The following is a 12,334-nucleotide window of genomic DNA, read 5'->3' on the forward strand; positions in this document are numbered from 1 at the left end:
AGTCCCAGCAATGCTTGCCTTGGCATGGGCAGAGGAGATCCCCAGGAATCACTACACCCTTGCTCTCAGGAAGGTCTCTCTCTCGTTTCCCCCCAGACTCAGTCTCTAACCTAGTGCTCCATACCCATAGTCTGCCTCTTACTTGGGCCCATCCAAACTGATGGCCTACTGGGTGGTCAGCCAAGCTTTGGCATTTAGCTCCTTTCATAACTGCTCTTTCAGTTCACCTCCTTGACTTACTCCTTCACTCTATCCTCCTCGCTGGAAATGATGCCTCAAGTATACGCCCAGACTTCATGTCAAGATGGAAGGCCTTGGGGCCCTTTTTGTATGGGTAGAGGAATGTGGCAGGAGCCAGCTTCCCCACCTCTACCTCCAGCCTTCCTGCTCTTTATACCAGGAGCAGCAAACAGGAGAGGAGGGGAAGAAGAAGAGCAGGTGCATCTTGGCCCCACAGGACCAAAAGCCAAGGGGTTCCTGACCGCCAACTATGTACATGCAGCTTGGGATGCAGGCTCTCCCTTCAAAGTGACTACAGTTCAGATTGAGTGATGCTTTTGAAAAAAGCATCACTATCAAGAGTGTACTGAATGAGATACAAGCTGAAAGTACCACCAGGGAGGGACAAGAAACACCACTAAGAAGCCTATGACCAGTCCACTGGGGCTGTGTCAGTAGGCCATACCTAGGCGACATGAACACCCGGGCAAGCTCTATTCCTCTGCCTGTGAGACCACCCAGAAAAACTAATGCATAAGATAGACAATGTCATAGGTAAATTAGTTTTCTCAGGCTTATTGGAAATACATAGTTATTTGTTTTATAAATAATTTATTGGGTGACTTTATAAATTAGAAGGAGCTACAGATCTGAAAAGGCTAAAGGATGTGACTGGGGAACAAAGAATTTTGGTGAAGAACAGATTTTATAAATTGGGCTGTCAGAAGATGAGGGCTAAAGTAAGGTACCTCCTAAGAACTTAGTAAAGAGAAGGCAGAGTTAAGGCAGTAAAAATTCACCTACAGTGGATTAGCTGCCATGGGAATCAAGCAAGGGATTCCCTTTCCTGTGAAAGTTCAGAACCTGTAACACTTCTGCTGAGTGATCTAAAACAATCCTAAGAGGATGGGTTGGTACACAATTGTAGCTGTGAAATGGGAAATCTAACGGATCATGTCGTATCAGTCTGGAAACTGACATGAATAGGAAGGGTCTTATCCGTAATGAAAATGAAGAAAAACAGAGTTGTTGAAACCAACAGTGTAGTGCTCTTGCAAGAATTATCTGGGCTTAGCTGAATCCAACATACGGTTCCTCTGGCAAACTTTCCCCTTTGGTATATACGGAGGGCCTCAAGTGACACCTGCCAGGCCTTTCGTAGGATCAACCAACTCCTCTCGTTTGGATTCTTGCCTCCCAGGACAAGGGTGGTGTCTGGTGGAAGCTGAAGGAATGAGGCCCGTAGGGGGCAAATGCTCAGGGCGGGCAGACCCGTGTGTTCCAGGTTGGCTGACATCTCAGGGCTTCTTGCAAGAGTGATCCGGCAGCCTGATGCCCAGGTAACTGAGAGTTGGCAAAAACTCTGAGAGTTGCATCGCAGTCACAGGGACATCTTCAGGACAGCTTTCTGAGTTCTCATGGCTGAGAAACAGGTCCGCCACTGTGGCTCACTCAGGAGGGAGACTTTAGAGCTTTCAATGATACAAACATCCTGCCGGAGCACACATGCCGTAGGTTTGCCACCACTGACCTAGGTGAAGCTTAGTGACATGGCACAAACTCGGAAGAGCCTTCCCAATCCGCATGTGCTAGAAAAGTAATGCCACTTCTGGCGATTTGAACTGTTTCTCTTACAAGAACCACAGCCTGAGACTTTCTTGAGAGACTATCTTTCAGAAACGTTATCAGAAGACCTATTTTCACTTCTGTCTTTAATAACAGTGAGATGTTATTTCCGCTGTTCTTTACAGTCCAAGTTCCTCATTATCTTTCAGTAACAGTGCCAGCGCACGCATGTTGCTTCATTAGAGGTCTCAGAATATTTAATCTTTCCATTCTGATGTTCAATTTTACTGTCAAGGCTCAAAACAAATAGACAGCCATTGAAACTAGGTTCTCTCATAAATAGCTTACATAATTGCTCTAAAATATGCGCCAAAGATCAGCGTGAGCTCCTGGAACATTTTGAGGAAAAGCCCCAAAGCATTTGTCACCCTGGCAAAAGAGAATCTGCTGAATGTTCTCAAGAAGAAAGACCACCAAGAATTCCAACAGGTTTGGTAGTAACTGCCTGAGGCCAGGGCCCCTCTCCAAATTACGCCAGCCTTATCCACAAGCTCAGATGGTGTCTACTGAGTCAAGAGGCCTGCTGCTGAAGAAATGCCTTTTGCTTCTGTCTACTCTAATCATCACAGACTGCCCCCTTTTCTGAGTGAGTGACTGCAACCCTAGCCACTGGCAAGACAAGATGACATCTGCTAAAACTAGTGCCAGAATGTTTCAGATCCTGTCATTCACATAGTGCCTGCATGTTGATGATGCTAATCATCTTTACAGTGTCAACTGATCAAATGACAGCCCCACCACTAGTCACGCCATCACCAACACGCCAGTGTTATGGGTGTGGCATTAAAACTGGCATAACAACCAGTGCAAAGCTGGTTGGCTGGTTTTAGAGGCCAGAGAAGATGAAAAAGAAAGTTCTACTTTGGATTTTTTAAAAGCTAAATGTCCTATTATGCAATCACTTTTCAGCTGTAGGTAATACTTCATCTGACAGGTATGACTATTGTTTCCCTAAAATTGGGTTTTCTGCTTCACAAGGACAAGGTTAAAAGACCTCTTATCAAAGAGGCAGTGGCTGCTTGTCTGGGTCTGGAGAGATGCCCCTGGGGCTGTAAAGAGCAAGTGTGTCCCAACAAGCGAGCCAAGGGGAGCGCGCTCAGCACCGACAACTTCACTCTCCTGGTAGAAGTGCTTTCTTTAGTGAATTATGTAACACAGAGCTCCTAGAAAAGTACACTTCAGAGTCAGTCTTGCTTGAGTGAATTTGTTGTTGTACTAAAAAAAAAAAAGCTAGGAACTAAAAGGCAGACAGCCACAATGGAGGTCAACTGCAGGTTTCAGCTAGTTGTTAAAAGAATGATCCAGATTCTAACTTAGTCTTCAAAAGCATACTGCCTATATCACAAAAAAGGTAACTATGTGAGGTAACACATGTGCTAATTAGCTGGATTTAGTCCTTTCATAATGTATACGTACAGTCATCCCTTAGGCTCTGTGCGGGACTGGCTCTGGAAATCTTTGTGGATATCAAAATCCATTAATACTCAAATTCTTTATATAAAATTGTGTCGTATTTGTGTATAACCTAAGCATATTCTCCTGCGTACTTTAAATCATCTCTAGGCTACTTATAACACTTAAAGCCATACAGGTGCTATGCATATAACTTTTGTACTGTGTATTTAGGGAATGACAACTTAAAAAGTGTTTACATTTTTAGATGAAATTTTTAAAAATGTTTTCTCCTTTTTTAATTTTAAAGAGAAAAGGGCAAAAACAAAATAACAAAAACAATAAAACAAATTTCCTATCATCTTGTTTTAAAAAAATATTTTTGATTCGACGTTGGTTGAATTCAGGGATGTGGAACGTGCAAATACAGAAGGCTGACTGCACTTCAAAACATCATGCTGCACATGGTAAACACATGCAATTTTATCTGTCAGTTTTAGAAAAGCAAACCATATTATCTCAGTCAGAAGCAGTGAGATGGAAAATGTCTAGCAGGATAACATGCTTCCGAGGATTCTTTGGCCAAAGGGAGAGGAGTCATCATGAAGGTCTTGGTGTCCTGGTGCTGTCTTTTACCAGCCTCACAAGGATAGCTGGGAAGCCTGCCACTGGCAGTCTGGCCAGACCCTTGCCTCCACTCACTTGGGTTCACACTCCGTACCCCTTCAGAAAGGCCTGGCACGTCTCTACAGCCTTGACCACCAGACTTGCTACCTAAATCTAAACCCACAAGGGTAACAACAGTGTGTAAGCTTCACTTCCAAACCACCATGATGGCTAGCCCAGAGAAAAAACTCAGCAAGTACTGAGTAAATGAATGAAAACAAAGTAGAATATGGCAGTAACATACCTCTATAAATATGTTATATATCACTGGATGTCTTTTAATGGCTATTCAATCAAAGTTTTTAGATGCCTTTGGATTCCCATGGGGACTAACCAAGACACCAAGATAACTGGATTGATTTAATCAAGTTGAAGCAAAAAGAACCAGACTCAGCCATCCAGCACTACTTCATCTTTCTGTTGGAGCCTTTCCCCCACTCTATGGTAATAATGATTGTAATGATCAGGATGGTTCACTCACACAGAACATTTATCAACTTACAGACATTGTGCTAAGGAGTTCACGTACATCATCTCAACCTCCTCAACTGTTCAACAGGATAAGCATAATTACTCTCACAGTTTTATGAAGGAGAATACTGAGGCTCAGAGACCTTCAGTGACATGGTCTTGGCTAAAGAACAAGTGACAGAGGAAAGATTCAAATCTAGGTCTGTCTGATGCCACAGCCTGTAGCAGTGGTGGCAAACCTAGGGTACATGTGCTGCAGCTGGCCATTTGTTATCATTATAAGCTCTAAAAGGTTCGCCATCACTGGCCTAGAGTCACGGCCACTATACTCCTCAAATATTTGCTGAGACTCATTCCTTTTTTTTTTGTTCTTTTCCGGGACCAGGAATCAAACTCACGACCTTGCGCTTGCCAGGCAGGCGCTGTGCCGCTGAGCTAAATCCCCAGCCCCTGAAACTCATTCCTGAGTCTCATTATTTCAAAAATTTTCCTAACCAATCATGACTATTTAGAATGTATTCTTCTTAGTGACTGATTTTTCTGTCAGTTGGCAACGTACCATTGCCATAGTCATTAGCAAAAATGTCTCAAGTGATTTTGGTTGGTAAAAAAATTTCCTTATTTAATGATGAGTTCTTTACTGTGTGAGTTTATTTCCTTCCTAAAAAACGGGGAGGAGTGGAAGGTGGGGGTTGTTATCGCTCGGGTGGATATCTGTTGTATAACAGTGTTTCCCAAACTTCAGTAAGCAGATTACTTGAGAATCCCGTCAAAACTCGTTTCTGATTTGTGAGCTATAGGGTAGGGTACAAGCATCTCTAATGAGCTCGCAAATTGCACTGGTACTACTGGTCTATGGATCACATTTTAAACATTAAGGATCTAGAAAACATTGGGAAACAGATCTAGATTCTTTAGCACCAAAACTCATACTCCAAGAAAGAATAACAGGTATAGAACAGACCACTCTTCACTCGAACAATACAAGAGAGGAAGCTATCAAAAAACATAAAAGGTGTGTCCCTAGGCTTCAAATCCATCTGAAAATCTACAAAGCACAATCTTGGCAGATGCCAACACTGGCTAGCTTTGTAAACAGTCACATCCATTTGTTTAAGCAGCACATGCATCATTAAATGCTAGTTCACTATCTTCGGCAATCAATCTACCAGTATTGTAGTTATACTTCCCACACTTCAGTTCTATTGCAATGGAAATGTGTCAGGATTAGGTTGGACATGACCCAGTATCAGAGCCCCCGGGCAAGGAAAGGTGGACAGAAGTCATGCACAAGCCTGAGCAAAGAGCACTGTGGGGCAGAACAGCGTGGATAACACCAAACTGCTGCCCCTTTACACTAAAGTATTTCTAGCTTTTCAACGTTTCTTATTACATCATTGGTGGAGAAACAGCACATGTGGAGTGAAGCAAATAAAAATGGGCTGGCTAATTTAAACAGCATTATTGAATGGGTTCTTTCAAAGAGAAAACACAGATGAGAAGTGGGTATGTACATATGTAAACACAATGCGTACAGTGTAGGCCTCACTCTGCATAGCATGCTTTTTAGCAACTTCTACAATATTAGCTACTTCACCACCCGCAGGGACCTGTGCTATGCAGGATACAGGCCATCCCCTTACCAAGCAGAGCACCCGGGCGTCTCACACTTTATTTGGGTACTCAAATACACCATGTACTGTATTAGGTGTCTTATACACATTATCCTATTTTCACATGCAGTCCTAGAATACTGATATTGTCAGCAGCTGGAAGATGAGTTCTACAATAGACTTGTTATAGGATATAGGCACTAAGGGCTCAGAACCCAGGCTCATCACATACTCAGACACCAGTGTTCTTCAACATTGTACCAAACGTCCCCCATCCCTTATCCCAGTCCCTTCATGGAAGATACAATTCTGACAGCATGCAGAACACTGAGATCAAAGGTACAGACACTTACATTTCCCTCCTTATCAAAGTCTGGTGGAAGTAACTTCACGAAGTTATCAGGGAACACTCCTCGTCTGCCGTTGAGCTCTCCTTCCCACCAGCCTACATCGATGCAGTCCTAGAAACAGGAGAGAAGAGTGAGAAATGGGGGCAAGCACCCTCCAGAGAGGTCTGACATCCCTTTGTAGAGAACAGAAGCTGTCTCCCTGAGGCCAATTTCAACATGACAATAGTTACTAAGTCAGCACAGACCCCAGAGTCAGAAGGAGAACAAAAGCTTACGTGTACCAGAACTGCTAACTGGGACTCAAAACCCAATGCTCTTTTCAGATGCCTTGAATCAATGAAGTCTTCTGTTTTATTTCCTTAAAGATGAGAGAATATGTATTTTCTTCATTTTAACTTTACCCAAATGGAAGTATTTCATTAACTGCAAAGAAGGCTTAGAAAATATCACATGCGCAAATGTTCTCTTCGGTTCATCTGTCACAAAGCTTCATCAAGATTAGAAAGAGCTTTGTGACAGTCAGCCGAGCATAAGGAAAATCACACTTTACACAAGCCCGTTAGTACCCTGCTCTCCTTCACCTTCTCCTTTTGATATTGATGAGGCACAGCTGTCACCATAAAAAGCCCTTCTTCCACCTTAGAGGACTCAATGTTTGCTTACCAAATGAATGAAGAACCCTAGTCACTGTTCCAGATCAAAGCTGCTTTCCTTTGAATAATAATTTCTACTCTGTTCATTCATTCACAGAATATTTTATGAGTGGCTACACTCTGCCAAGTGCTAGAGGAGAGGGCCATCAGCAAGCCTGGCAAGAGCCTGGGCTTCTCCAAGCTTCTATTGTGCCCTCACAGTTCTCTTAGGTCAGTGATGGCCAACCTTTTAGAACTTTCAACGATACAAGCAACCTGCTGCACCATGCATGCCATGGGGTCACCACCAGTGTCCTAGGCACTCAACCTCAGGTCATAAAACCTCTTCTAGTTTTTCCCCTTTCAATTGCTTAGAAGTCCAATGCTTCTGTAATGAATCTGTCCTCTGGATCCTCTGGCTCCTCCAGGTCCAATACCCCTTCTACCGCCCATGTTACTCCAATACTCACAGGGTTGGGGAAAGGACCAGGAGGGCACCAGCATCAAACACAGATCGTGTTGCTCACTTTTGCCTTGCTAGAGCGGACATTCTGAGAGGCGAGTTCTGAGAGCCTCCCAGAGTGCTAGGATTACAGGTGTGAGCCACCATGCCCGGCTAAACAATAGATTTTTAAATCTTGTCACATGTGAAGGGTTTGCTTATGAAAAAACTGGACTTTCCTCCATATTTGGATTCATTTGGATCATCTAATATAGAATTATGTTTACGAAAGGTATACAAATATTGTAGAGTGCCGTTTCTTTCAATCTTTCTAAATGGTGCAAAACCACGCTCCACCTTAACTTTATGCAAACAATAAGCTAAAAATCATTTTGCTTCTTATGTCAGCAAAACAACAAAGAGAATTTTAATAAGCAAAAGCCTATCCAGAATAACTTGGGAACTCATGCATGCCTACAGTGGGGAACAGGACATAATGACGTTATATTTATCAGTTCTCCCATTGGTGATGACTGGCTTAGATGGTCCATCTATACCCTGCTCCTTAAGGAAAACAGTAACAATGCTAATCATCATGTAATTCAAAGTAAGAAAGGGAAAGCACAAAGGCACAACACAATATGTCTAATTGTTCTGATTGGTGTAATAATAAACACAAGGCCCGTGGATGAGATAAGCATGGGCAAAAAAGAAAACCACCAGTGTAGCTCAGAATACTAAGGGGAGACAAAAGAGAGAGGCTGCTGCAGGACAGAAGCCAGGCACAGGGTCAGGAGGCCTGGAGTGGAAGAGAGATTTGCGGAGAACCGAGGCATTTCCCCCTCCAGCGATAGAAGCTAATTTAAGAGAAACAGGAATAATTTTGACAGCAAAATGAGAAGTGAAAATAAGTCCTTTTCAACACAGCAGACAAAAGAACGAGGCTTTTGATGAAAGAGATGAAGCTGGTGTGAGGGCTGTGCTTCTAGAAGTGTGAAACAGCAGAAAATTCAATTTATTTCTTGAGGACCTAAAATGCGCAAGCTAGGGGACGAATCCGGGGGAAAAAAAAGAAAATCATCATGTTTTCCTGGGGCTCCCAGCTTGGAGTCTCAAGGAAGAGGCAGACGCAGTGAACCAAAATGGCACGGAAACACTAGCAGGAGTGCTTGGGTGGATTTAAAAGCAAAGGGGACCAGGAGAAGCCAGGCGGCGAAAATGAGAGCAAGAACTGAGGTAACACAAATAGGACCACTGAATGCAAAGGAATGAAGCAGGAGAATGGGAAGCTCTGCTCACAGAAGAGAATGTCCAAGAACTGAAGCTTAGAGCAAAGGTTCCTAACCAACATCTACCGAACAGTGCTGGGAGGCGGAGGCAAAGTGGCACCCACGAGTGACAGGCGCAGAACGGATGGGTGGGCAGTCACTGACTTGTGAAGTCAGAATGTCATCAGAGTGGAAGCAGATGTCTCCAAGGCAAGAGTCTAGTGAAGGATTATGAGGCAGCAGCTGACCACTGAGAAGAGAGGTAACATGGCCAAAATACCAAATTTCTTTCCAAACCTGGGGCACTATTAACAATTACACCAGGACCATAAGGATAGCCCAAGATGACAGCCACTCTAGTGGATTTTCAGACTCTAATAAAGAAACGGCAGTGCACGCAGGTGAGGGGATGGTGGGTGAATGCACCAGAAGGCAGAAACAAACTAAAGAGCAGCAAATACATGAAAGCCTCTGGAAAAATGTTTACAAATAAGCTCTATTGGCATGAATACAGAGGGAAGGAGACCTGCAGGCTTATCAAGAGTCAAAGGTATGGAAAGAGATTGTATTTCTGACACGGAATGTTTACTCTCTATGATCAACTTCTCTAAATGGTCATCACCAGGCAGGTATTAGACTAAAATATAGGACATTCTTCCTTATAAAGTAAACATGCTGCTTTTCCTCATAGGACATGAACTTACAGAACCTTAGGTGTGCTGTACTCCAGCCTCTAAGTCTTGCACTACCTTAGGCTCTCTGCTCTCTGCTAGAATATCACTAAAGGCTGGGTATGGTGGCTCATGCCTGTAATCCCAGCACTCAGAAGGCTGAGGCAGGAGGATCACCATGAATTCAAGGCCAGTCAGGTACATAAGTGAGTTCAAGGCCAGCCTACACTACATAGTAAGATCCTCTCTCAAAAACAAACAAATAAACCCCAGAATATCACTAATAAAGGAGAACTCATTATGACATGGTATAGACATTGCTTATTTTGCCTGACATGTTGAAGTGGAACTCAGAAAAAGAGAGAAAACATGGGCTATGTGGTACTTAAGCCATCTACCAGGGATGAAAACTCTCCAGATCTCAGTCTCTTGATACATGTGAAAATCTTTGCAAGGAGAAAAGGACACACACGCTGCTTGTTGTGACTGTTGGGATTATATGGACTGAACCAAATCCATAAGGAGGAATGTGGCCAGTGAACCTTCTTCATGGGACCCAGCACCATTTTGGGGTACTGGTGAGGTATTCCTACTCCTTCTGCCTTGGGTGAGCCAATTCTAGTCCCCGGCAGCCAATTCTAGTCCCTGGCAGCACACACTTGCAGGGATGTCAAGGCCCTGGGGTGTGTCTGAAGGAGGAGGCCATGCCTAGGCTTCTCCGACATGTATCATTCTATTCAATCCTGCCAGCGTGGCCCCAGGTAACCTGGCTGAAGTGCGCCAGTGCTCCCCAGAGCTTTTGAGCCTGGGAACAGCTGACAGCAACTCTGTGACAGACCACCTACTGGCACAGTGAGAGCCATATGCACTGGGAGTCATGAGTGAGACCCGGTGTGTCTGCCTAGGCAGGCACTTCAACTCTTTAGAAAAGACAAACTTGCCACCTGGTTTGTAAACTGTTAAAAGAGTAAGTCATGACCTTATCCTGGGATGTTTTGTTAAGAGTGTAAAGGGATATGGTGATTTAGGTCTGAGCTTCACAGACTTTAATATGCATAATTTTCACTTGGGGATCTTATAAAAATGAAAATTCAGATTCACTGGGTCTAGGACAAGTCTGAGATCCAATGTTTAAGAGTTTCCTAGGTAATGTTAATGCTGCTGCCATCTGGATAATATTTTGAGAAGTAAAGTTCTCTAAAATGGAATTAAGGAGCCCTTGAAAACAGATCTGTTGTCACACCTTTCCATCCATCTTATACCTAGTACATGCTTGGCACATGCTGAGGTTTTTTTTTTTTTTTTTTTTTTTTTTTTTTTTTTTTTTTTTGGCAGTACTAGGGATGGAACCCAGGGTCTTCATTCTAGACTACATCCTCCAGTCTATTTTTTTGTTTGTTTTAAATTTTGAGTCAGGATCTTGCTAAGTTGCTAAATTGTCCTGGCTGGGAGCAAACTTGCAATCCTCCTGCTTCGGTCTCCCACAGTGCTGGGATTATAGGCAAGTGCCACCACACCTGGCTGGCATATACCGATTCTGACTATAAGTTGGCTGAATGGATGAGTAGATAGATAGCCTGTACTTTTCCCACACTGCTATTCTACTTCCCTACATTATCAAACGGTAGAAGTGTGGGGCATGGTGCCATCTGCCTGTAATTCCAGCACTCAGGAAGCTGAGACAGGAAGATCACCGTAAGTTTGAGGCCACTGAGGGCTACACAGTAAGTTCAAGGTAAGCCTGAACTACATAGTGAGACCTTGCCTTAAAAAAGAAAAAAAAAAAATAATAGTAGAAAGCAGAAGCTGAACAAGGAGAAGGCAGGCATAGATTAGCCCCGTAGGGTCAGCTTCATATTTACAATCAGGCTCACTTGTCTGTACTGAATTTATTGTTTGTTTATAACGGTGGCAAAAAGGTCACATTTTCTCAGAAATTATATCTCCTTCTGTGTTCAAAGTGGGAAGACAGAGATCAGAAATGGACATGCCAAGCCAAAATAACGCAAAGATAAAAAATGAGTTCATCAGCGGCTCCAAATGAAAGGGAAACTTTTTGTTTGGTCACTTCTGGTGGGCAGCTGTCCCCCAGTCCCGATTCCTAGACGCACCCAATGTGGCTGTTTTTCAGGGTCTTCCCTAACGACCGAGATACCACCAGTCAGTTACTAAAGCTGGCTCATCCGCATCACAGTTTATGAGGTAACAGGAAAAAAAGAGAACTATGGTTTCTCTCAGCGTGAGAAGAAATGCCTGCAGATCACCGTTAATGAAGGAAGCCCACAGGCACCGTTAATGAAGGAAGCCCACGGACAAGTCCACTCAAGAAACAGTCACTTTCCAAATGGCGATATGCAGGGATGGCCCAGGCTTAGGCAGTCACTTTTTCCTTGTGACACCGGGAAGTCATGATCCGGAGTTCCTCTACTTATATAAATTCTGGCTTCTTTTCTTCCTTTTTAAATGTGTGGTTTCTTTGAGACAGATTCTCTCCACGTAGCGCAGGTGGCCTCGAATTCATGACCCTCCTACCTCAACCTCCAGGTGCTGGGATTACAGGCATGTGCCACCATGCTCAGCTGATTCTTGGCTTCTTGTTGGACAACAATATATATATGTTTGTTATATTAACTCCTGATTCTTTTCATTTTATATATTTCATAATTGGTAAAAAGAAATTGGATGGATTAACACAAAGAGTGAGCAAGCTTCCTGCTGGCTGTGTTAATAAACTGAAGTACATGTACTGACGCCTGAGAACTGCATTCAACACCGCTCTCAGGTCTCTTACAAGCTACCCATTCTGTACTCCTCATGCTGCTTCTCTGCAGACCTAGTCATTTGTGAGTCCATGCTCCCAAGAATTGTGCATGACATGCTGTCTTCCTTGAAGGGGTATATTTTATTGTGGGAAAGTTACTTGCAGATCAGCCTGACTGATGAAGAACTGGTTTTTAGGCTTTATTAGGGTGAGACTCGCATAG

At 43.5% G+C, this 12,334-nt stretch overlaps 1 protein-coding gene across 1 annotated transcript in view; it reads right to left on the reverse strand.

Annotated features, from left to right (window-relative positions):
• Sh3kbp1 (SH3-domain kinase binding protein 1) overlaps positions 1 to 12,334 on the reverse strand; it is a gene marked incomplete at its 5' end in the record, with an annotated part of 338,774 nt that overhangs the window by 69,389 nt on the left and 257,051 nt on the right. Inside the window, 1 exon segment of the mRNA XM_005407792.2 lies at positions 6,341 to 6,448. Coding sequence (XP_005407849.1) covers positions 6,341 to 6,448 — 108 coding nt within the window.

This window comes from Chinchilla lanigera, unplaced genomic scaffold, assembly GCF_000276665.1.
Source record: "Chinchilla lanigera isolate Chin_1 unplaced genomic scaffold, ChiLan1.0 scaffold00108, whole genome shotgun sequence".
NCBI classification, from domain to species: domain Eukaryota; kingdom Metazoa; phylum Chordata; class Mammalia; order Rodentia; family Chinchillidae; genus Chinchilla; species Chinchilla lanigera.